This window comes from Oryx dammah, unplaced genomic scaffold, assembly GCF_014754425.2.
Source record: "Oryx dammah isolate SB20612 unplaced genomic scaffold, SCBI_Odam_1.1 HiC_scaffold_2, whole genome shotgun sequence".
NCBI classification, from domain to species: domain Eukaryota; kingdom Metazoa; phylum Chordata; class Mammalia; order Artiodactyla; family Bovidae; genus Oryx; species Oryx dammah.
The window spans coordinates 127456578-127482623 of record NW_024070186.1 but is presented as its reverse complement, the minus strand read 5'-3'; the positions used below and the strand labels follow the sequence as shown (position 1 = coordinate 127482623).

The window sequence follows — 26046 nt, the reverse complement described above, 5'->3', positions numbered from 1 at the left end:
TTTTGATCTTGAGGAACATGGTGGCTAAATCCCTCATTTTATGTTAGAGATGAATACATCAGCTAAGAACAGGGCAAAGTGAGAAACATCAAAGGTACAGAAAAGAAAATGTGAAATAAGTTGACCCTCAGAGTTCAAATGGTATAAAGGGAGAAGCATTCTAGGAAAAATGTTTACAGTTCCAGTTTTGATTATTAAACACAATGCCACTTTCTAGTATTAAACTAAAACATCAAGCATTATTAGCATGATGGGTAAATTCTATTTTTGATAATAAAGTAATTCCTAACACTTTCTTGCTAATATTAAAAAGTGATGGAAATAAGTCTGTAGTCATCTGTTTTCTAGAACATAAAAAATTTAAACAGCAAAAATACTTACCTTGAAAAAGTCAATGAAGCTAGATCACTTTTGATGTTGGTAACAAACACAACAGAGAAGAAAACATTATTATAGGGCAGACAGAATAAAATTTTGCATCTATCTGTTGTGATTATTGAAAATGTTTAACCAATAAAAAGAAAAAATATTCTCACCAGAATACATGGTGATGAGAATGTTACTGATACAAAAATGGAGATGTAAAGTGAAGTATACTGCAAATATTAAAATGTTCTGTAAAGGCTGTTTGCTATGACAGGTAGAGGAAAAAACTCCAAACACATTCTATTTTGGACTCAATATTTTATTTATTTGCATATATTTTTATTTTTCACACCTAGCAATATCTATTTATCATCCTTCTTGTGGGGAAAAACTTGACAAAAGCAATTAACTTGCATTATATCAGGTATAAATTTGAACTTTACACTGTGAATTCTAAAGACCGTATTAGTGAGGTCAATCAACATAATGAAAATATAGCATATAACTGCACTTGTCTTTATGATTTTCCACAGAAGTAGAAGGGGGGGTGGTGGCGGAAAACAAGTTTTAGGTGTGAAGTAATTCTTTATCATTTTTTAAAGAGCCATGATAGAAAATTAGCATATATCTTTATACATAAGAAATATAAAGAAAGGTAAGAAATTATAAGCTAGAACACAAAACGTCAGGGTTGTACATTATGTTATTATCAGTAACAGGCATGGTACAAGATCGTGGCAGCACTAAGATGTTAATAACATATCTGAAAGGGGAAAAGCATTTACAGAAGGCTTTCTTTCAGTTGTTTTCTAGGGTGATCACCATCAGCTGGCTTCGCTGTCAGGAAATCAAACTATTACTCTACTTTGAAATTAAAGCAAATTACACATGTCAGACCTAGATTTAAGGTTTTACTCAAATGATAAAGAAGATGGTTAAGACACAGGTTTAGCTATAAAAGGAAGTCTCTCTTGCTAATCTCTTCCATTACTAAACCAGTTTTTAAGAGAAAGACTTTCATGTACTCCTTATTAGTCATGATAATCAGGCTAAAAACAAAGCAGTCAGTATTAATGTAAAGGAAAATATTAAACCTTTAAAAAGGTGACAAATACTTTATGTCTCATAAGTACATCATAATTTCTCAGTTACAAATGGATTACATATCAGTGATTACACATTTGTGGCCTGCTATTTAATAAACTAAGGGGCAATTTCATGATGGAGTATCTCACTATTAACTGTCGAAGCAGTTAACTCAGCTTCTAAAATTGTTCAAGTTTAGAGTTGGAGAGGAGCTTAGATATCTGAGTTGGTTGGTATAATTTCAAGTTACAATAGTACCTAAAGAAAAAAAAAAGTATTAACTCCCATACTTAGCCCATCATGCATATGTGCGTAAGTGTGGGGAAGATCTCAGAGCTGAGATAGGCATTTAAATTTCACTCTAAAAAAATTACATAACATCACAGTAAAATAAACATTAGCATAGACAACTGTGCAATATTTTTTTATTGGTTGAAAGTAAAAGATGTTTTATGAAATGTTACAATTACCAGGTCAAGCCTTCAGAAATGAAGATGCTAGCATCTACCAAGATATTAAATGAAATAGAGACCACAAGATAAAACTTATGCAAAATAAGGCATGGATGGGTTCATAGGCAACAACTTTTATATTTGACACAATTCTTTGTTTTATAGTATTACTATATATTTATTACAGTATTTCTAAACACATTTTGAAAAAGGAAAGTAACAATCTCTAGTGTCTTGTAATTTAGACCAAGAGATACCAGAACAAATTAAAGTCACCAAATATTTGCCTTAAAAAAATACTGTATTTACTCAACAGAAATAATCAAACAGGGACACATGATTCAAATTTGAACTTAAAAGGATTAAATAATTGGGCTGTAAGGCAAAATTCTTTAAAGACATGATATAAACACTTCAAGGATTCTAGCTGGACAATGTAGTCTAGGATCGCTAAAATTTCAAAAATATGTCCCCTTCTACTCTTTAAAGAATAAAGTTTGACATTCATTTTCATAAACCAATACTGAATTTCAGACATCGGACATTTCGGCTAGACAAATATATTTTGAAAAGCTTACACATTACAAGTTCTGGGACAGTGAGCGTGGGAAAACAAAGCACAGGTCTTCCTCTGTGGGAGCTGAAATCAGATCTCCTCAGTTGGGCAGGTCCACATTGCGAAGGATGAGAGCCACTCGGTTTGGAATGTACACCTAAATCAACACAGTCGTGTCAGTGCATTTGAAAGAAACACTGGGCTTGATATCGTATCAACGCACGATGCAGTCCGCTATTGCGTAAATTACAGCTCCCTTTACGTTTCTACTGGCTCTGAGGAGGCTCTATTCGACAGTTCTGGCATTAAGACGCCTTTAAAACGATCACCGCTAGAGGGCTCCATACACTTTACAATACCGATGCTCCCCAGACACAAAGGACAGAAATAGCCTTGGCGGCTCTGGTTCCGAACTAGCAGGTGCTGAAGGCAGGCTGCCCTCCAGTTCACAACGTTAGTCTAGTCAGGTAAATAAAAGTAACATACAAAAGACTGGTCAAGTCAGGACACTTATTATCGTTCTGGTTTGTGTTTCTCCTGTCGTTTTAGGAACAAAACCTTAACAGTAATAGTATAAGGTTATCTTATGTGTATTTTAGTCCCTGCCCCAATGTAAAGCAGTCAAGAGGCTTGCCACTGATTGAAGGTGCAATCCACTTCTTTGCATGCCCTGCAGAGTCCTGATTCAGCTCCTTCTTGAATATGTGCAACTCCCCTCTCAGATATGCTCTTCACTTATTCCTTCTCCCTTTACCAGCTCTGGCCACAGAGGCTTGCGGGTCCTTGAACACACCACATCCTTTCCTTCCTTCCTCGTGATCTTGGCCTCTGCCTGGTCCCCTGTTCAGAACACTCTTTCCTGGGCTAGTTCCCTATCTCTTCAGTTCAGTTCAGTTCAGTTCAGTTCAGTCCAGTCGCTCAGTCGTGTCTGATTCTTTGCAACCTCATGAATCGCAGCACGCCAGGCCTCCCTGTCCATCACCAACTCCCAGAGTTCACTCAGACTCATGTCCATCGAATTGGTAATGCCATCCAGCCACCTCATTCTCTGTCGTCCCCTTTCTCCTCCTGCCCCTAATCCCTCCCAGCATCAGAGTCTTTTCCAATGAGTCAACTCTTCGCATGAGGTGGCCAAAGTACTGGAGTTTCAGCTTTAGCATCATTCCTTCCAAAGAAATCCCAGGGCTGATCTCCTTCAGAATGGACTGGTTGGATCTCCTTGCAGTCCAAGGGACTCTCAAGAGTCTTCTCCAACACCACAGTTCAGAAGCATCAATTCACTGGTGCTCAGCTTTCTTCACAGTCTAACTCTCACATCCATACATGACTACTGGAAAAATCATAGCCTTGACTAGACGGACCTTTGTTGGCAAAGTAACGTCTCTGCTTTTCAATATGCTATCTAGGTTGGTCATAACTTTTCTTCCAAGGAGTAAGCGTCTTTTAATTTCATGGCTGCAATCAACATCTGTAGTGATTTTGGAGCCCCCCAAAATAAAGTCTGACACTGTTTCCCCATCTATTTCCCATGAAGTGATGGGGCCGGATGCCATGATCTTTGTTTTCTGAATGTTGAGCTTTAAGCCAACTTTTGCACTCTCCACTTTCACTTTCATCAAGAGGCTTTTTAGTTCCTCTTCACTTTCTGCCATAAGGGTGGTGTCATCTGCATATCTGAGGTTATTGATATTTCTCTTAGATCTTGAAAAATCCCAACTCCATGGAGAGGTGTTCTTTGACAACTCTAGATCTGATGGTGTCTCCATTTCATTTTCTATCACAGCACCATTTTTCTTTTTATCTGAACATTTAACACAATTTGTAATTTTTTTTTCAAGTTTAAGATCAACCCTTCCCACTAGAGTATTAGGTTTACCAGGGCAGAGGCCATATGTCTTCGTATTTCTAACTTTTAGTAGGCGCCAGTGGATAAAGTAGGTGCCAGTGATGACTAAATAAAAGAATGAATAAAGGAAGAAGTAATTGAGGGATCAGTATGTGTATATTTCACAAGATATTCTTTAATATATTTGCATCTAAAATAGTTTTTATAAAACTGAGAAGTGATTTGAACTGCTTGATGCTTAACTGTGTGCTATTTTACACATAAGGGATTAATTAAACAAAGCAGACAGTAAAAATAATATTACATATTATTGTCATCACTGTGAGAGTATCTCTCCATTTCTGAATTTGTGAATAAAGTACAATTTTCAGTTACTTTAACTGAAAACTTGACCAATGGTTTAAAAGAAAAAAGAGAAAGGCTTTTATAGTTTAGAACTAGAATGAAAGATGAAAAAAAGAAAACAAAACAGAGCTTTAGAGGAAAAAAAGAACAGAACAGCTGATTTTCACTGACTGAGACCACTGTATGTCCTGTGTATCTCAAGTCAGCAAATGAACACAGTTTTCCCACAAGGTTGCTGTGATAAAGACATCTTACAGCTGTTTTTAAAAAATCAGATACACCAATACAGTTAATTTTGAACATTAATGATTAAAGCAGTTTTTAAATGATGGAATTTTGAAAAATTTATATTATAAATGCAATAACTAGAGAACAGTTTTTCTAATCTTGAATTAAAAGTAACAGTGACTTAGCACTGTCATCTGAGAAAAATGTCACACAAGCTAACAGTTTACTGGGTTACTCACTGTCTCAGACTGGTATGCAATCCAGTACTTAACTTCCAAAAGATAAATATTACGTCCCCCTTGTGGCTCAGAGGTTAAAGCGTCTGCCTGCAATGCGGGAGACCTGGGTTCAATCCCTGAGTCGGGAAGATCCCCTGGAGAAGGAAATGGCAATCCACTCCAGTATTCTTGCCTGGAGAATCCCATGGACGGAGGAGCCTGGTGGGCTATAGTCTACAGGGTCGCAAACAGTCGGACACGACTAAGCGACTTCACTATCACCATCTGTTCATTAAGTGTGGGGAACTGTGTATTTCAATGCCATAATCAGTTTCCCTACAATTTACACATTGTTTTTAATGTCATATAGCTTTTAAACCACATCATGTTTTAATGGTTAATATCTTTTCCATTCAATATTTTCTCTTTGACAGCGATAGGTAAGTTGTTATAAGACTGGCTCAACAAAAGAAAGCTGGAGCTACCCATGAACAAAGACAGGACTAGACCCAGGGGTCCAGACAGATCAAGTGCAAACTATGGCCTATTTCCACAATGACGCTACAGTCTAAAGCAACACAGACCAAAGCCAGAGAGGAGAAGTCAAAGAAATCAACAGTCAGATTCAGTCAATTCCAAGTCTTCTCAAAACAGGCATGAATCAAGAGAGAGCAGTTCTGGGACTTCCCTGGCATTTCAGTGGTTAAGACTTGGTGCTTCCAATGCATGGGGTGTAGGTTCGATCCCTGGTTGTGTAACTAAGATGCCACATGTCAGAGTCAAAAAATTTTTAAAAAGAGAGAGATACCTGTTCTGTCTTACTCTATCTGTTTAGTTTAGGGAATCATAGTGACTAGGTGTAAGTAATCAGTGGGACAGCAGGTTATAATCAGAATGGTTCTGAATTGTTCTATTAAGACCATTCTAAAACTGATCTAAATGTCTCAGTAGCATGGGAAACTGAAGAAAAGGATTTCAACTCTGTTTACCTTAAAAATAGTTCTCTGGTATCTTTGACCCTATATGCAGATAAAGAGATTCTGTTTGGCCCAAGTCTCCTGAGAAAGAAGCGGTAAAGCACGTGGCAGGCCTAGGACAAGGAGTGACAGGCCCCTGCTCAGTGTGGCACAGCGATATATCAGGACGCTGCCTCAGTCTCGTTCTGGATATTACTCAGTTTCAGTATCTACCCTGATTTTATTACCTCATACTGATTTAATTAATGAAATATGAATAACTATAAGCTGATAATTTAGAAGCAGTCTTACTCTCTGTGATCTCTGGTATTTTAGCTAGCCCAAATTTAAGAGTAAAACAAAGAGGGTGATGTAAGAACTTCAAGGTTTGCAATAAATGCACTGAATTTCCTCTTTTGGCATTTAATTGTTAAAAAATGCTCTAAGAATTCTCTCTAAATGATGCTGGCCATTTTATGTAAGGACCTTTATGATGCCAATTCCAGTCACACTTTGAGGTCACTTAATACTATCTGCTCAAAAACCATTGGTTGATAATTGTACAATATCATCATTAACAGGAATATTGTGTAATTATACTTTTTCACTGCAGTGTTAATTACCAGAATGTGTTCATGTTGCTTCAGAGCCCTTGCAGTATAGGCAACATGAAAAAATTTCCCCAAGCAACAGAATTTTTTCTTAACTATGGCTATTTATGAATTTTGGAGTTTTCTTCTTTATTAGGGTTCTGCATATATAAATCAATGTTCTTAGTAGTTAGGAAATGACTACCAATTATACTAAAAGACTTAAGATAATTAGAGCTAATTCTTATGATGAGACATACAGACATAAACAATTTGGGGTTCTATAATTTAGTGTGAAGTATTGGCTTCTGTAAATCTCAATTTACAATTTTAATTCTATAAATAGTTTTGATTCCGATGGCAAAAGAAATATGAACATATTTTAAGTAGATTTAAATATAACTGCTTATATTTAAATATGAATATCTCATATTTAAGCTTATGTATACAGAAATCATTTAGTATACACATCACAGATAGTATATGCTGATAAACATATTCACCATGCCCATTTACTAGTCACTAAGCCATGAACATTTTGGAGCTAGGATCACATTAAGAACATATGAGACAGTGTAATGTAAAGTCATGAATTTTATTTTTTTCTAGCTGTCTTTGTACTCTGTTCTTCACAAGGAATCAGAATGCCACAGTGTAATCTGGTTCATTTATTAAGAGAGTCAAAATACATGCCATCTACCCAGTTATTTTGACTACATAATGACTTAATCACTACACCAACTATTACTATGGATTAAAAAAAAAAAACCAACAAAAACTTATCATACAATGATCTACTATATTATGCCATCTAAGCAAAGTATTATGTTGTTCTTGGGTCAAAATTGATTTATAAATATTAATTACATGGTTTTTAAAAACAGGTTATCAAAACTTTGGAAACAGCAAACTTATTTTCAATAAAAATACTTAAAAGGCAAATTTTAAAATGTTCTTATAAATTGTAAAATTTAGCAACTCTATAAATCATAGTGAAAACAGCATTTGTTGAAAAGGGCATTAGATCTTAACAATCTACATATATGTTTAGCACAAATTATTTTGAAAAATAAGGATGATGTAAAATAATTTTAATTTTCACATATATCCTTTAATTTATAAAATATTTTCTAAGGAAAAAACTTATTATAATTCATTATTTTGCATTAGGCTTAAGAGAAAAGTGATCTAGTAAATATTTCTATGTAGAAATATATATTTAGAAATATGAAAAAGAGAAAACTTTATGAATTAAAATTGATTTGTTTAAAAAAACTAAACATTTTCATAATTCTTGGTAGAGCAAAAAACATTTCTCAATTTATATTTTCAATGCCTACAACTAAGGGACAATAAAAAAGATACATCTATGTGAAACACCCTATTTAAGCTAAAAGTCTACCTTAGAATCACCAAATTTAGAATGGAAGTAAACAGATCTATTTCTTAAGATTAAGGAGATTTACTGGCAAAGTAATAGATGCTAAAACTATTGCTTTATTCACATTTCACCATTAAGACTACTTAAGTTATTGTAAAGCAATCTAATTTATTTCAGGCTCAATCATCCCTGTTCTTTCATTTGTGCTATGGAGTTTGAATTTATGAATCAGAAAAGAAAAAGAAAGCACCCCAGCCCCTCCTGGTTTACTGATGAAGTTACAGGTTAAATACAAGTTCCTATGTCAGAAGCTAAAATGTAGAGAAATCATTATGCTAAAATGGAGTTTCCAAAAACTGCCAGTAAAGCAGAATGGAAAAGTTCTGCCTTATAGCTTCTTGGCATTTGTGAGATACTCCAACCTTAGCATATACATTTCAGCAGCAGTACACACGCAGTTCTCCTCTGGTTTCACAGTTTTAACTGATGGAGCACATCAAGAAGATGCCGGGGTAGTACCTGCTGAAGCTGCAGCATGTATGGCTATTTTAAGATTCCTTTGAGTTCGGTTTGTTGCTATCTTTGAAAACATATGTGACACTTATTCAGCAGATCCTTTGGATTACTGAGCTTGGAAATTAAGCTTTGGCAAATACAGTGTGCTAGTTGTGATGGACAGAAATTTCCTGGAAAAGTTACATTTTGTCTCCCCTTCCCTCTTTATTCTAGGCATGTGGGAGGCAGAAGGCAGGTCAAATGAGACCTAAAACCTGACTGGATCCCAGCACATTATTGATCAGTTCAATAAAGAGTTCTGTTATAATGAGGCATTCTCATACTAGATGTATATTTGAATATTCAAAAGATAACTCAGGTAAGAAGGAATTTGTTTTATTGGATTCTCCGGTCTGCTGGAGCTCCCTTATTTTATAAAAAATTATTACATTGCATTAGTATAAATTATTCAAAAGTCACAGTACCATAATGAATACTATGACTATTTTATGTACCCACATCTTGCTTAAGAAATCATCCCTAACCACCAACCTTTTTTAAAAAAATTGTAGTGCAGTTAATTTACCGGGTGCCTTATTTTTTACCTTAAAACCCATGATCATTTCACTTGGAATCTAAAGACTTATTTAAAATGAGTTATTCCTAAAGCACCTGTAGTCATCAAAAATAAGATGCTGCTGCTGGGAAGACAGAACCAATATTTACCTCCTGACCCAGTGGGATCAGAATTCTATTACAGGTAGTAGTTAAGCTCTGCTCTATTTCTCAAATGCTTGCACGGCTGTATCTCTACCTGTTATGGAGACTTATGTGACATTCTCCATTCCATCAGCTCATTTAGAACTGCACAGTCCATATTTGCAAGATCAATTTAATTAGTGCTTGAAAAGTAATCTCCTGTTTGTGGCTGCCACTGGTTACTTGGCTTGTTTTAATTATGACAGAATATCTTTGCCCTTAAAAAATCAAAAGGATGTCAAGATATTTTCTGCCCAGCCTCAAAGATTGCAAGCCCTCGCCTAAGATGATAATTTCTCCAAAGCTGGGAGAATGTCCTCAAAGCATCTAGTATCTTGGCACGCTTAGAATACCTAAATAGATATTGAACAGCCATGACAATAATAATTTTTAAGTATATGTACAGCAGCATTTTGCAGTTTCCCCAAAACTTGGCTGTGTTAATGAATTTATACCTAAGAATCTCTTGCTGTAGGCAGGATACTATTATTAATCCTCACTATACAGACAGGCAAACTCAGGCACAAAAAGGTCGAATTACTCAAGTTCTCATAGCTGGTATCCATAAATGGCAGACTGGTGACTTAACCCCAAATCCCCTGCCATGACATTTTGTGATCTTTTCCCTGTATTACCAGGCTTCCTTCACCAACATAAACCTCTTTGGCTACATGAACGTTTAGGAAAGTTAGCTATGTAACATATTTGCTGGCTGAAATTTCAAATTCCTTTCAGTCTATATCAATGGTTCAAGTTCGGCTTTATCACAACTGGGTGTTGCTTTTCCATGACCCCTCTTTATGAGCTCGGTCACCTTCCCTAACCCCTCAGGGGTCTCTAACTCTTCTGTTATTTCAGAGCTTTAAGATCATTTTCTCATTCATTTCAGAAACTATTTTTATCAGTCTTATTTTACATGTCAAAACTGAATGTTCTGACAACCACAGCAAGCATTCTGTAAAGAAAGAAACTGCTAGCACCTGTGAGCCCTCCCTCTTGAAAATACATATGAATTTGTATTTCCATTGAAAGCCAAATCATCATCATCAGTACCACCACGCTCCACACACACTGAGGGTAACACCTAGGTCTCCAAAGGCTATTGGCTTTGCTCAGAGCTGATAATCAACAATTTAATTGTATTCATCTCTGCTCTTTTATTTTATGCTGCTGTCTTTGACATATATAATAGCAGTTTACAAAGTAAGGTGCTGTCACCATCCTTGGAGGTGGGAATATAGTAGCAAAAGCGGGAGCAAGGGGTATCATACAGATTCTCATGTTTGATATTTATCTAAATTTTTTTTTTAATGAGAGAATTAAACAGCAATGATAAAACTGTACATTATGGGATACACCTTGGTCTTACATACATGAAACAAATCTTAATCCAAGTCCTCTCCTTGTGAAACAAGCCAACAAAAAATTGCAGCGCTGAGACAGACAGGTAGAAGAAGAGGGATGAGAAAGAAAGAGAGACAGAGATACTTGACTAGTCACGAAAAGCAAAACATATATAATGCAGATGTGGACTTGGCCATAAATGAAGAATTTCTCCACCTATGCAGAATCTACATTACAATTTTTTTATTGAAATATAGTTTCAGGTGTACGGCATGATTTTTTTATACATTATACTCCATTCGTAGTTATTATAAAATATTGGCTATATTTTCTGTGCTGTACAGTATATCTGTGCAGCTTATTTACTTCATAAATAGTATTTTGTACTTCTTAATCCGTAACTCTGTCCTGTTGCTACCCCTTCCTTATCCCCACTGGTAACTACTAGTTTATTCTTTATATCTGTGACTCTGTTTCTGTGTTGTTATATTCACTTGTTTATTTTTTAGATTCCACATATAAGTGATCACAAATAGTATCTATCTTTCTCTGACTTCTTTCATTAAGCATAATACCCTCCAGATCCATCCATATTGTTGTAAATGGCAAAATTTTAGTCTACATTTTAAAAAGGAATTCAATTTAGTAGTATCCTGTCATTGTGTCAACCTCACAAAGTAAAGTTTAGTTAATATAAAACAACACTCTCCTCAGTAATACAAAGAAACCAGAGAATTTTATAACTAGAATGAATTCACAGTCTTTAATGACTACATGAAAGAAAAAAAAAGGTATATACAGATTCTTTTAAGATGTTTAAAATGAAACTTTATTTGATAGTCCATATCACAGAAAGCTGCAAGAACAGAAGAAAAGTAAATTGTTGTAGAAAAGTTAGAAATATAATAGAAGAAAAGCTAAAACCTGCCTTCCTCTTATGTCTTGAGAAATAATTTTTAATCCTATTAATATTCAAATTTCCCCAATTGTCTGCTAAATAGCCTTTATTATTTGTTTTTCCAAACCCCAGTGAGTCCAGCACCACACCGCATCTGTTTTCTTAGTGCGATCTTACCCCTTCCCTACTCCCTGCCTGTTTCCATGTGGCTTACTTGCTGAAGAGTTGTTTTCTTGGACAAAAAGACTTTGAAAATACAGAATAAATTTAAATGAAATGAAAATACCTTAAAATCTTACTTACCAAAAGAGAACAGGGACAGTTATTATGTTCAAAAGGTTCCGAGAAGAATTCGGTATTGTGGTCCAGTCTCTTGTGTCCTCCGTATTCTGCTGCATCTGAATCGAGCACAATTTTGTACGTACAGCTCTTAAGGAATTACAACAGTTCAGGAGTTGAATGAGACATGATATAATATGTCTGAGACAGGATTTAGTAGCGAGTATTCTGAACACTGTTAAATGATGATTTGTGCTATGTTCTCATTTCTTCTCTACTATTTCAGTTTCTCACGTTTGAAAGGGGCTTTGTAGGCTCTATAGTCCACACACCCATGGGACCTTTGTTATCCTTTTATCACAGCTTGGCACATGATCATCCATACCTATTAGTGAAGAATCTACTTTCTTCTTTCTGCAACCAACCAATTCCATTTTTTAGAAATTCTTCTCCATATTGAGCAGAATTTTGATTTTGTGAAAACTTTTTCCACCCAGAAAAGCCATTAAGAATAACTTCAATATACAGTAGCTTTCAAATATTTAATAATAGCTATGCTATCTCCATTGGTTTTCTACATATATTACTAAATACTTATTAAATAGAATCTGAGAACCTTCGATCATTTCTCATTTGATATGGCTGTTTCTCTTTTCAAATCTCTGAATCCATTCTAGTTTGCTAGATCCTGGTTGACAAAGTGAGGAACACAGAAGTGAACTAAGGGTGCACACGTATTCTGAAGACTGAGCACCCTTGGTTACAGACACATGCTTCTATTAATACACAAGCTCATGTAAACATACTATCCATTATGCCACAATCTGCTACAATTTAACACCTGACTTTTCACAATGAACTATTTGTATGGTGAGGTGAAGTCGCTCAGTCCTGTCTGACTCTTTGCAACCCTGTGGACTGTAACCTACTAGGCTTCTCCGTCCATGGGATTCTCCAGGCAAGAATACTGGAGTGGATTGCCATTTCCTTCTCCAGGGGATCTTCCCGACCCAGGGACTGAACCCGGGTCTCCCGCATTGGAGGCAGACGCTTTAACCTCTGAGTATGGTAGTAGTATTGTATTTATTTAACTTATATGTGCTTATTTAACTTATATGCAGAGTACATCATAAGAAACGCTGGACTGCAAGAAACACAAGCTGGAATCAAGATTGCCGGGAGAAATATCAATAACCTCAGATACGCAGATGACACCACCCTTATGGCACAAAATGAAGCAGAACTAAAGAGCCTCTTGATGAAAGTGAAAGAGGAGAGTGAAAAAGTTGGCTTAAAGCTCAACATTCAGAAAACAAAGATCATGGTATCTGGTCCCATCACTTCATGGCAAATAGATGGAGAAACAGTGGAAACAGTGGCTGACTTTATTTTTGGGGGCTCTAAAATCATTGCAGATGGTGATTGTGGCCATGAAATTAAAACGCGCTTGCTCCTTGGAAGAAAAGTTATGACCAACATAGACAGAATATTAAAAAGCAGAGACATTACTTTGCCAACAAAGGTCCATCTAGTCAAGGCTATGGTTTTTCCAGTGGTCATGTATGGATGCGAGAGTTGAACTATAAAGAAAGCTGAGTGCTGCTTTAAAGAATTGATGCTTCTGAACTGTGGTGTTGGAGAAGACTCTTGAGAGTCCCTTGGACTGCAAGGAGATTCAACCAATCTATCCTAAAGGAAATCAGTTCTGAATGTTCATTGGAAGGACTGATGCTGAAGCTGAAATGCCAATACTTTGGCCACCTGATGCGAAGAGCTGACTCATTTGAAAAGACCCTGATGCTGGGTAAGATTGAAGGAAGGAGAAGAAGGGGATGACAGAGGATGAGATGGTTGGATGGCATCACCGATTCAATGGACATGAGTTTGAGTAAACTCTGGGAGTTGGTGATGGACAGGGAAGTCTGGCGCGCTGCAGTCCATGGGGTCGCAAAAAGTCAGACACGACTGAGCAACTGAACTGAACTGACTGAGTTGACTGAGTATTGTATTTATAACAAAAGAACAGCTACGGTTACTATGTTCAAATTTATACTCAGAATGCCTAGAAATACTTGGTTAAAAAATCTACAAGTAAATATACACGGATATTTAGAAATTTAAGTTTCTTCTAGCTTAAGGAGGGAGACAGATGGGTGCCTAGGTGCTTTGCATTTTCCTGGTATTTAATCTCAGAAATGTTTGTATATTTTTATTACAGCAAAAGCTATCACATTTAAAGTACATGGGGATAAGAAGCTATGACTATCATTTTCATTCCTAGACCTTTGTTCAAGAGATGCAGATAGTTGCACCATAGGAATTTTGCTGGGAGTGGTGACTCCATTTCAGTCAATCCAGGTCAGTCTACTCTAATGCAAATCTGACAATCAGCATGTTAATGAGTTTAAAGCAGAGGGAGAGGGTCAAAGCCTGAATTTAACAATGGCTACAGGGCACAAGCACATTGTAAACATACTCACATGATTTGATCATGTGATTTATTTACTGGAGAAATAGGGACAGGATAGTGAGAACAAATCATTAGAGACACGGTAAATAAATGAAGCCCTGTGGTATGAAAGGAACTACTAAAAGAGAAGCTTAGCTTTTGTTCTTCATCCTAGTGCATTAAATACTTGGACGAATCTTCAAAAAGCATTAAACAAAAACAAAAAGAGTACAATACAGTTTAGAGAATAAAGACCTAGAATTCATTCTGAAACACCTTCAGAAATACATCCATTCAGAAATACTTACTCAATTATTAAGTTATTGGTTAACAATACAGATTATTGGTAGTAGTGACTAAAGAAAGGAAATATATCATGAAAAGCACTGATTCCCAATCTGTGGGTGGATGGTCACTGGCCATTGTGTTATCATAAGAGTCTCACAGAATAAGTAATTACCTTATTATAAGGGACTGGGATTCTATAGATACCGGTGTGAAGACTAAATTATGTGTTCTTATACCCATTTGCTATTATATTTCAAAGAATGTGCACTTTTTTGATTAATATGACATAGAGGCTTTTCAAAAGTCACAGAATTTATAGTAAGTTTTTTGCCTATATATTTTCTCAATGAAGGATACTGAAAGAGCAATTGTTATATAAGGATCAATATATTTTTGACATTGAAAGGGATCATCACACTGAAAATGGTAAGAATCTACTCACTTAATGTATATAATTTATAGCTCTAAAGGAAAAGCCATAAAGTTTCAGAACATCAGTTTAGACCTATTTCTCTGATCTATAATTTAAAGAAAAAAATTCTGCCGTGGCTACTTTTGGAATGTCTATATTACCCAGAGACTACAATAACTTCCTTTAGAAAACACAACCCTTAATTCCAGAAATTCCAACAATTTAAAACACTAGATTAAAAGTAATGATTGTGACAGAGCTTTATAATTGTAAATTACTATATTACTTAAGAATCAGGAAACCCCATCTTTTAGGAACACTGCTTAGAATAAACATTTCTAAAACGGTTATCTGGGCAACTGGATTTTTGTTTTTCTCTTCTCTCATTCAGGCATTCCCTCACTCCCTCTTTCTCACGTGCATGCGGGCACACACAGATTACACACATGACGTGGGACCCACATAGCATCAACACCCCTGCAGAGCCCTGCCCTGTCTGCCACTAAAGAATACCCCTCTGAAAATATAACTCAGAACTAGTTTACCCTTAAACTGTCTTCTTCATAGGATTTCCAATTCCACAGTAGATAAATTTTGCAGGACATCTCAGCACCTCCACATCTCTTTTACTCATAGCTGCCTCCCTACATCTAGCAGACTGCCTTCTCATTATAGCTTCTCAGTACATCTCTGAAACTGATATTCAGGATGACAATTCTGATTCATGAAGAAAGGCCAAATTACATGTCTTATATTTTATATTAGAGGAACATAGAAGAAATTATTTTTCCCATTCACTTAATAAATACACACAATGTAGGAGGCTCTGTGCAAGATATTAAAAAGAATGACTAAGATGTAGTTTTAGTTTATGTGCAACTCATAGCCTGTTAAGGGGAGATTAGAAACACATATGAATGTCCATAAAGAAAGCAGAAAGCAATATTCAGTGAGAGGTACAGCCAAGGAGAGAAGGTAGGATTGACAGTTCATAAACAAAAAGCTTTGAAGGCTGGCTAGACTGTTCAGATTTATTTTATAATTAAGTGTGAAAATGTTGAAGCTTTGTGAGAAAGGTTATGCTAATCAAAAACAAACAACCAAAATTAACCTGAAGGCTGAGGGTAGAAGAGAATGAACAAGGGAAAGACTAAGTCAGAAAAACCAGCCAGGAATCTAACAGGTTAAACTTGGATAGTACAAATGGAGAGACATACATAAACCAATGAGGTTTTTTTTTTGTATGTACAACTGATGGTACTCAAACGGGAAACTGATGCCCAATTTGAGGAAACACTTAGAAGGGGAAGAGTTATGCCCAAAGACACACAGTAAGTTTCATGGCAGAGCTGGGATGTAGACACAGGTCAAAAGTAGACTTAATTACCCTACTCTCCACAAGTGGATGCCTGTTTTATGTCAAGAATCAGGCAGAGTGTTTTTGTTAGCAGTTTCTTTGTTTAATTCTAATTTTGAGATTCTAAGCATAAAGAGGCTGGAATGAACACGGCATGAAGAATAAAAATAAGAAAAATAGATAAAGTGATATCCTAGTGTTTAATTAAGTTTAAAAGATTGGTGCTAAAGGACTGTAGTTCTTAACGTTACTTAAGGAGTCTGAATATCAGAGGTTTGTGGCATTTGTTCTAGATCAATTTCTTTGCCAGTTGGTTCATTTGCTCTGTTGTTTGGGGTCTACAAAATGTACTTTGCTCATTTTGGGAAAATAGAGCAGGGAAAGAATGATAAAGATTTTATGGAGATTTTTTAAAAGGAGATCAAATAGATCCCTATTCATTTGGATATCATTTTAAATATTTTGATTTCTTCTTATTTTAAATTCAAGAGCTTCCTAAGTATTTGATATATCTATCAACAGGTTGAAGTCGATATGAAGTTTTAAGCATTATTTTATAATCTATGTCCTTAAATTTGAACCAAGGAAGAGCCATGTTCTGAAGACCTGTGCTAATAAGATTAAAGAACAGTGAAGGCATGAAGACTCTTAAATTCAATGGCTCTTCAAATACTTCAAAAGCTGCTGTGTTTGCTCAGCCACTTGATAAAGTGTCTGTTCAAAGTATAAGGATTTTGATGTAAGAAGTACTATCATTTATACCATTCTGCACTAAACTCACTTCACTCCTGCTGATGAAACTAGGGAAATTTATTGTAAGGTACAAACCCTGAGGTTTCAGACTGAGTGACAATAAAAGGGGTTCTCTAGTGAGTAGATGACCATAAAGATGGCAAAGCTGGTATGTTACCATATATCTTTAAATCTAAGACACCATCGATTTTAAGATGAATTATTTTATACGACTGCACTAAAAAGAAAAATATCACTACCATGGCAATCACTGTAAGACATATCCCAGTTGACATGTCAAAAAATGTACACTTAGAACATATGAATTAGGTATGCTATTTTCAGATATGACTCTTTAATCAACCCACCCACAGTATTATGATTGCAATAACTTTTGGGAGTTAAGTGATCCTAGCAGAGAGAATGTATTATCAAAGGAAGAAAACATTAGGTATAAAATTCTAAGGAACTGTAAACAAACATCTGGTAATCTAAGAACAGGTGGTAGAAAATAAAAATAATTTCATGTTTTTAACAGTCTAAAGATAACTAGCCAGCACAAGACTTGCCTCAGTGTTCTAACGTAATGTTCCTCCTTTTATGCTTCATAAATTGAATTTAATTTATTGCCACAAATCTTGTATAGCATTTTGGCTGTATAGCATCTCAAATAGATCTGCCCCTCTATTTCATAAGTATACTTAAATTATACCTCATTTATTGTCCTGAACCATAGACCAGGTCATAAATGACAACCTTTAGTTTGCTCTCTCTGGTCTCTTTCCAAATACAGAAGTAGCAAAAACTAGTGCTGCTGTATATTTTATGGATGTATATGTGTGTTAGAGCGAGGCAGGTGCATGTGTGTGTCTGATTTAGGCATTTCTGTCTTTAGCTTTGTCAACTAGAATATATAGCGACTTAAATATTCACCACTGGAAGTAAGTTCTGATATTTTCATTATTTGTTTGAAACTATTTTATGGCTGTGGGCATTTATGAGTATATTACTTTCAATAACAATATCCATTTAGCTTTTTTTCTCTACCTAACTTTAGTTTTAAAAAACTCCTACAATATTATAATATTTCTAAAATAAAATTAAAACAGAGGGTAATATAAAAATAAATAGGAAATTTACTACTGAATATAGTCAAAGTATATTTTAAATTATAATGAAAGGCAAATGGAACTTCCCTTTAAGAGTACAATATATTTTTTAAAGTTCTTATTGTTTACATTAATATTTTATTGTCTTTGCAAAAAGGATCAAATTCAATATATGAGCTATATATGAATTCAAATTTGTGAACACTGTCTTCATTACAAGTTTAAATGACAACCACTTGTTTTAATTAAGTTCAAAACAAAAGTATATTTATAGTATAGTTTAGGATGTGCTTCTTTCATGAACAGGTTTCTGACTTTAGCCTAAAAAATAAACTCTAGTCCATGCAAATTTACTTCCTTAATTATACATTCTTAGAAACTGTACAATGCAGAATAGCAATAAAACAAACTCAAAGGAGGAGGAACTCAAATATAATCTACCACATTAATTAATGGATTGCTATGCTTTTTGAAATGCATTTTCACGCAAATTATTAGTTTATTCTTAGGCATGCTTAATGACATACATCAGTAACAGCAAATCAAATGATAATATAAAATATTGAGCACTACATATTTCTCTATGCAAATAAGGATATTATTCTAAATACTTTACAGAATTCTTTGACGAACCTAATTAGGAACTTTTCTTTGTCCTAGAAGATTATATAATTGAACTAAAAAATGTCATTTTTTTCCTCAGTAACTCAAGAAAAGAAAATAACAAAAAAATATGCTCACACTTATAGACTAACTACCCTCTAAAATTGTTGCTCTTTGCCTGTGCCATTAACGATTAGCCAAGGGTAGTGGTTTAGTTGCTACATCCTATCCAACTCTTGGGACCTCATGGATGGTAGCTCACCAGGTTACTCTGTCCATGGGGTTTCCCAGGCAAGAATACTGGAGTGGGTTGCCATTCCTTTCTCCAGGGGATCTTCCTGACCCAGGGATTGAACCCGGGTCTGTTGCACTGCAAACAGATTCTTTACCAACTGAGATGCCCAAGGAAGCCCCAAGGATTATCCAAAGAACTTATAAATTCAATTATTTGATGAAGCAATATTAGCTAGTGAGAACTGCAAAAGAGAAAAACAACAGATTTTTATACATCTTTCAAACACATGCTTTCTCGTCAAAATGAGTTTTGACCATGCAGATGCAACATTTTTTACAAATATATTGTGCTTTTGAACTCAATTTTAACATAGGCTATAAAGAAACATCTTCACTCAAACTTATGTTAATACAGCCTTTAATTGAGTTCTATGCAATATATATAAAGGGAGAAGATCATTGGAAACTTCAAAATTCCTGAAAAATAATGAGAATTGCAAGCATAAGTAAGCATCATCTAAGCCATTTCATGCAGACAGACAAGAATAGGAGAAAGCCTCCTACAACAGTAAAATACAGTGGGTGCATGGCTTTGGGGTCCAACAATTAAATTCTAGTCTGAGTTCTTAATTACCAACCATATGTGTCTTCCAGCAAGTTACTGAATTTCCTTAAAGCTAAGTTTCTCGTTGTTAAAACTGGGATAATATATCAGAGGGTAACTGTGAGGATTCACAGAAACAGTGTACATCAAATGCTTAACAGAGTGCCTAGCATTGGGAAAAGTGCCCAAGTTATTAGCTGCTCTTTATAGTATTATTATTATTATTGGCCCTGGACCATTTCATCTGCTAGCTTAAGTGATGAAAAATGTAAAAGTATGTCAACTTACTCTCTTACTTTTTAATCCAACTTGGCCCTTTCTTTCTTTCTGACCTTTATTCCCCTTCCTTTCCTCCATGACTCTATTCTCACTAGAATCTAAACAATTTCCCTGTTATTTAAAAAGATTGAACACTGAAGCTTAACTGGACAGTATCTTGGCCTCTTTGAAGACTACACACTTAAAATTTTTATTTTATTTTTTTAATGATCCTCATGCTTTTGAGAAAGACTGAGAAGACTACTCTGAACATCCTAACTGAAAATTAAACACTTCCCTGGTGGCTCAGTTGGTGAAGAATCTGCCTGCAATGCAGGAGACCTGGGTTCGATCCCTGGGTTGGGAAGGTCGTCTGGAGGGAGGCATGGCAACCCACTCCAGTATTCTTGCCTGGAGAATTGCATGGACACAGGAGCCTGGTGGGCTACAGTCCATGGGGTTGCAAAGATTCAGACACGACTAAGCGACTAAGCACACAACATACCCTCTTGCATTTGCCCCAATTTTTCAACATAGCATTATCCACTTTCATCATCCTATAAATTTAATTATTATATTTGTTCTCTTTCTTTAATTTAAATAGATCTCTATAAGAGAGTTGTCCTTCTCTACACGCCCCTCCTCCCCTCTACCTAGGACCTGGATTAATACCTGGCATATTTACTGAGTGGATCTTCTTTGCATTATTTTCCTATTGCAGTCTCCTCCCTGGGTTTTGATCTATGCGTAGTTTTGCTAAACTTTAAGAAATAATTTAATACTACTTCAGTCATAAAAAACAACCTTGAGTTTCTTCCCTTGTTTTATCTGTACAGATCTATACAATATAACTTTTAACACAATGCCACTTCATTATAAAGTTTTACTTGAGACATTTTAAAAGATTTCTTTTTCTTTCTTTTTAGAATAGTCACAACAGTTAAACAAATGCATGTCAGCTTGAAGCAATTAGTTCTCAAGTGAATAACTGATTGGTATGAGCCCTGGAGATAGACATTTTATATAATTCTTAGTTGAAGTGGGTAAATGATTACATGTTCACTAAAGCTGACATATACTCAAAGACTTGTATTATCAACCTGACTGGTGAGCTTTCTTTATACAGATGACTGAACTTAAGCACTGAACATCACAGTGACTTGTGAAACCATATATATACACATATATATGTACATTATATATATATATATATATATAAAATTTGGCAAGGCCAAGATATGCACTTAGGTATAATATTTTCTGTCACTCTACCACCATCTGCCAGTTAAAGTCTGCAAAGTAAATGAACATTAAAATACTTAACCATCTGAAGGCTGATTCATTTAGTGTTGGTAGCAGAAACATCCTTTTGATATATTTGAAATCAGAACTTATTAGTGGTAATGAATCATCAATATATTGGTACACACCAATTTTCTTGTGAGGGAAATCCCTTGGACAGAGGAGGCTATTGTGCTACAGTCCATGGGATCATAAGACATGGACATGTCTTAGTGACTAAGAACCACCACTACCATAGTCAATACATATGCTTCTTTGTATTTTAATTTTTAAGACCAAATAGAAAATCTAATACCTTAGGGCTTACTCAGTGCTTTAGAAAGGTAAATGAGAAGGCGCTGAGCTAGCTTCCTTGGAGAAAGTGTCAAGCAAAGCCTACTGGAGTTTGTGGATGTGTGTGTCTATGTGCCCAAACATGCATCATTATGCCGCGTCATTCTGGAGCACTTCTGGGCACATAGCCCATGCCTATCAAAATTTTCCCTAGGTTAAGCATTGTGAGGGGAAAGGTTCAAAGTAAACATTTCTCCATAGGCATCAAAAACATTGAGTGAAAGAGCTATAAACTCACATTATGTGATTGTTAATATATGTATTTCCCAGGGGTATAATAAATCTAGCATAGTACTTTACAAGCATCTATAAACCCATCATATTGGTTTAATCTTACTAGGCAGATGTGGAAGAGAATTACACATGGAAAGAGTAAGCTGCTGAGTTGTTTTTGCAAAGTGCATTTTTGTACAATTCAAAACAAAATCAACAAATGTTTTGGCTGTGATAGTCAAACATAAAGATAACTTACACAATTGAATGAGTAAAAACTCTGGCACATTTTGAATCGAATTCTATGTAGACTTAATTATTTATTTTTATAGTTATTTAACAAGTACTGCATTTTAAAGGTCAGTTTTCATTACAGTCTCAAAGAAGGGCAATGCCAAAGATTATTCAAACTACTGCACAGTTGCACTCATTTAACATGCTAACAAGGTAATTCTCAAAAATCTGCAAGTGAGGCTTCAAGAGTAGACTGAGAACTTCAGATGTACAAGCTAAATTTAGAAACAACAGAGGAATCAGAGGTCTAATTGCCAACATCCACTGGATCATAGAAAAAGCAAGAGGATTAAAAAAAAATTTTACTTCTGCTTTATTGACTATGGGAAAGTCTTTGACTAAGTGAATCACAACAAACTGCAGAAAATTCTGAAAGAGAATTTTTTCTGAGGAATTTTCCTGAAAAATCTGTATGCAGGTCAAGAAACAACAGCGAGAACTGACATGGAACAACAGACTGGTTGCAAATTGGGAAAGGAGTACATCAAAGTTGTATACTGTTAGCCTGCTTATTTTAATTCTATGCAGAGTACAACATGCAAAATGCAGGGCTGGATGAAGCACAAGCTGGAATCAAGATTGCTGGGAGAAATATCAATCACCTCAGGTATGCAGGTGACTCCACCCTTATGGGAGAAAGTGAAGAACTAACAAGCATCTTGATGAAAGTGAAAGAGGGGAGTGAAAAAGCTGGCTTCAATCTCAACATTCAAATAAATAAGATCATGGCATTTGGTCCCATCACTTCATGCAAATAGACTGGGAAACAATGGAAACAGTGACATACTTTATTCTCTTGAGCTCCAAAATCACTGCAAGTGGTGACTGCAGCCATGAAATTAAAAGATGCTTGATGTTTGGAAGAAAAGTTATGACAAACCCAGACACCATATTAAAAAGCAGATACAGTAAAGGTCTGTCTAGTCAAAGCTATGGCTTTTCCACTCCTCATGTATGGATGTGAGAGGTGGACCATAAAGAAGCCTGAATTGATGCTTTTGAACTGTGGTGTTAGAGAAGACGCTTAGATTCCCACTGGAAAGCAAAGGGATCTAACCAGTCATTCTTAAAGGAAATCAGTCCTGAATATTCGTTGGAAGGACTGATGCTGAAGCTCCAATACTTTGGTCACCTGATGTGAAGAGTGGACTCATTGGAGAAGACCCTAATGCTGGGAAATTTTGAAGTCAGGAAGAGAAGGGGGCAACAGAGGAAGAGATGTTTGGATGACCTCATCAACTCAATGGACATGAGTTTGAACAAACTCTGGAAGATAGTGAAGGTCAGGGAAGCCTGGAGTGCTGCAGTCCATGGGGTTGCAAAGAGTCAGACGTGACTGAGTGACTGAACAACAAAGTAATAAGAGCATATTTCTCAATTTTTACAAATATGAGACCCAGAAACACCTACTATCATACAAGTAACATGAGCTTTTGTGAGATAAAAATGTTAGGGTAAGAAAATAAACTGAAGAAAAGAATGTTTCAGAATCAGAAAAGAATGCTACCACCATAGAAACTAATTTTCCCTTTGCTTTCCTTAACTGGACAAAAAGGAAGAGGGTTAGAAGCAAAAGTAGTGGACTGATAATTGACTTTCCCTAAATAATAAAGGGGATTTCCTTTGTGGTACAGTGGTAAAGACTCTGCCAGAAAATGCAGGAGACCCAAGACGTGGGTTTGATCCCTGGATCAGGAAGATGCCCTGGAACAACCCACTCCAGTATTCTTGCCTGGAAAATTCAATGGACAGAGGAGCCTGGAGGGTGGGCTAAGTCCATAGTGTTGCAAAGAATCAGACATGACTGAAGTGACTAAGCATACAAAAACAAAAATAATAAAGCACTTATCAGAAAAAATTACAGTAATGGTTATAATTTTACAGACAGAAAATAACTTTGTTTTAATTAGTGTTCCTATAATAGACATTTATTGTCTGCCAATAAAAGGTAATGGGGTTTCCCTTGTGGTAAAGAATCTGCCTGCAATGCAGGAGATGCGGGTTCAATTTCTGGGTCAGGAAGATCCCCTGGAGAAGGAAACGGCAACCTATTTCAGTATTCTTGACTGGGAAATCCCATGGACAGAGGAGCCTAGTGGGCTACAGTCCACGGAGTTGCAGAGTTGGACACAGCAACTCAACAACAATGAAAGGTAATATGACCGGCTTAAGTTACACATTCATTAATTAAATAATTTTACTTGATAACATCTAAAGAATGCTTTCCTTATTCAACAGTTCATATCATATAACTACCAAGAATATCAGGAAGTTTCACAGATAAATTTCACAAATAAAATAGGAATTAGGCATTTTTCCATTATTAGGGTAAGATACCACATTAATAGAACAAGAAATGGTTCTTACACAGGGTTATAACTGAAACCACTGTTTCTGAGAACACATTGTTCATGGCTTTACTTTTTCTACTTTTCTCTGGAAAAAGATAACTTTCTTTTGGCTATAGCATCCATATATCCTTAGGAGCCTTTAAACAGTTATAGGGAATCAGTAATTATATCATGGATTAATTTTAAGAAATCTTGTGGAATACTCATGGTACCATTTTCACATTTAAATGAAACACTGAGCCCTCAGTTTGACCCTGTGAGATTCTGAGTTAGAAAAGCTTAATAGAAAATGGTGAAAATAAAAATATCTCACTTACAGAAGAACCAAGCAGCTTTCTTGTAGGCAGGAGATATTCAGTGGGGGAAAAAAAAAAAAAAAAAGGCGGGGGGGGGGGGGGTGCTAATTTCTACAGAGTCCAGAAGTAAAAGGTGAATTAACATTCAGTATTAGAGATTTATTGTAGATAATGAATGCTCTATTTTAAAAAATTGTCTATCAGATATAAAGGTGATAAATATAATTTATTTTTCAAAATAGAAGAGAACAATCTGTTCTGGACTGATTAAATAAAAGACTATTTAAAAAGAAAGCCAGATATGAAACCTTTCAGGCCAATGTTTCATTGTGGCTTTCCATCCATTAGTTTGCAATGCTATTCCACAGGAAAGGAAAAAAAATTACTAAATGAGATAGTAAGTGTAAAGTGCTTGTAGCATGCAAAATGTAAAAAGTTTGGAATAGATGGTAGATCTTATTATGAAAGTCTGTTCAGCAAGTATTCTGACAGCAGACTCCATAATTTTAAATTCTACAAAATCATGATGTATGGAATTAATAATGTTTTATCAACTTTTTCCTTTCTACCATTTAATTAAATATCTGTTCTAAGGGGAAAGCAATGAATTATAGAAATCTTTGTGTCTTAATTAATTTTAAACAACTTCAGAGCTTTTCCACCTTGAGAGAGTCCTATCCTCCATCTATCCATCCATCCATCCATCCATCTGTCCATTCATCCATCTATTCATCATCCACTCATCTGCCCATCTCTCTCTTCATCATCATCTATCCATCCATCCATCCTTCCATCAACAATTTAGTTTTATATTTACCTCATACATTCCAAGTAAAAATATAATTGCTAATATGCAGGTAAAAGAGATACTCAGTCTTACTGAGTATCTTGGAGTCAATTTCCATATAATAATACCTGAATATTCATTGGAAGGACTGAAGCTCCAATATTTTGGTCACCTGATGCAAAGAATGGACTCATTGGAAAAGACCCTGATGCTGGAAAAGATTGAAGACAGGAGGAGAAGGGGACAACAGAGGATGAGATGGTTGGATGGCATCGCCGACTCAATGGACATGAGTTTGAGCAAACTCCGGGAGTCGGTGACGGACAGGGAAGACTGGCGTGCTGCAGTCCATGGGGGTCACAGAGTCAGACATGACAGAGCAACTGAACTGAATACCTCCTTTCACACACTGGTAAAAATAAGTATGCTAGGAACAAATGTTTTCCCCTTATTAGTGATAGAACTCGCAGGGGAGAATGTACTGTTTTTATAGAATGCAATAGTATTTCTGATTTCCTTATTACCCAGAAGGACAAGAAACAGAGAAGGGAAATCTTGACTGAGCTATTGTTAGATGAATTCCTGGAACCAGAGGAGACCATCACTGAGCAATTGAGCTATGAAC

At 35.7% G+C, this 26046-nt stretch overlaps 1 protein-coding gene across 1 annotated transcript in view; it reads right to left on the bottom strand.

Moving 5' to 3' along the window:
• Positions 1 to 667: 667 nt before the first annotated feature.
• Positions 668 to 26046, bottom strand: part of GBE1 (1,4-alpha-glucan branching enzyme 1) — a 302682-nt gene continuing 277303 nt past the window's right edge. Inside the window, exons 15-16 of the mRNA XM_040226994.1 lie at positions 11824 to 11941; positions 668 to 2617 (exon numbers count right to left, since the gene is read on the bottom strand). Coding sequence (XP_040082928.1) covers positions 2561 to 2617; positions 11824 to 11941 — 175 coding nt within the window. The 3' untranslated portion in view covers positions 668 to 2560. The remainder of the gene's footprint in view (positions 2618 to 11823; positions 11942 to 26046) is intronic.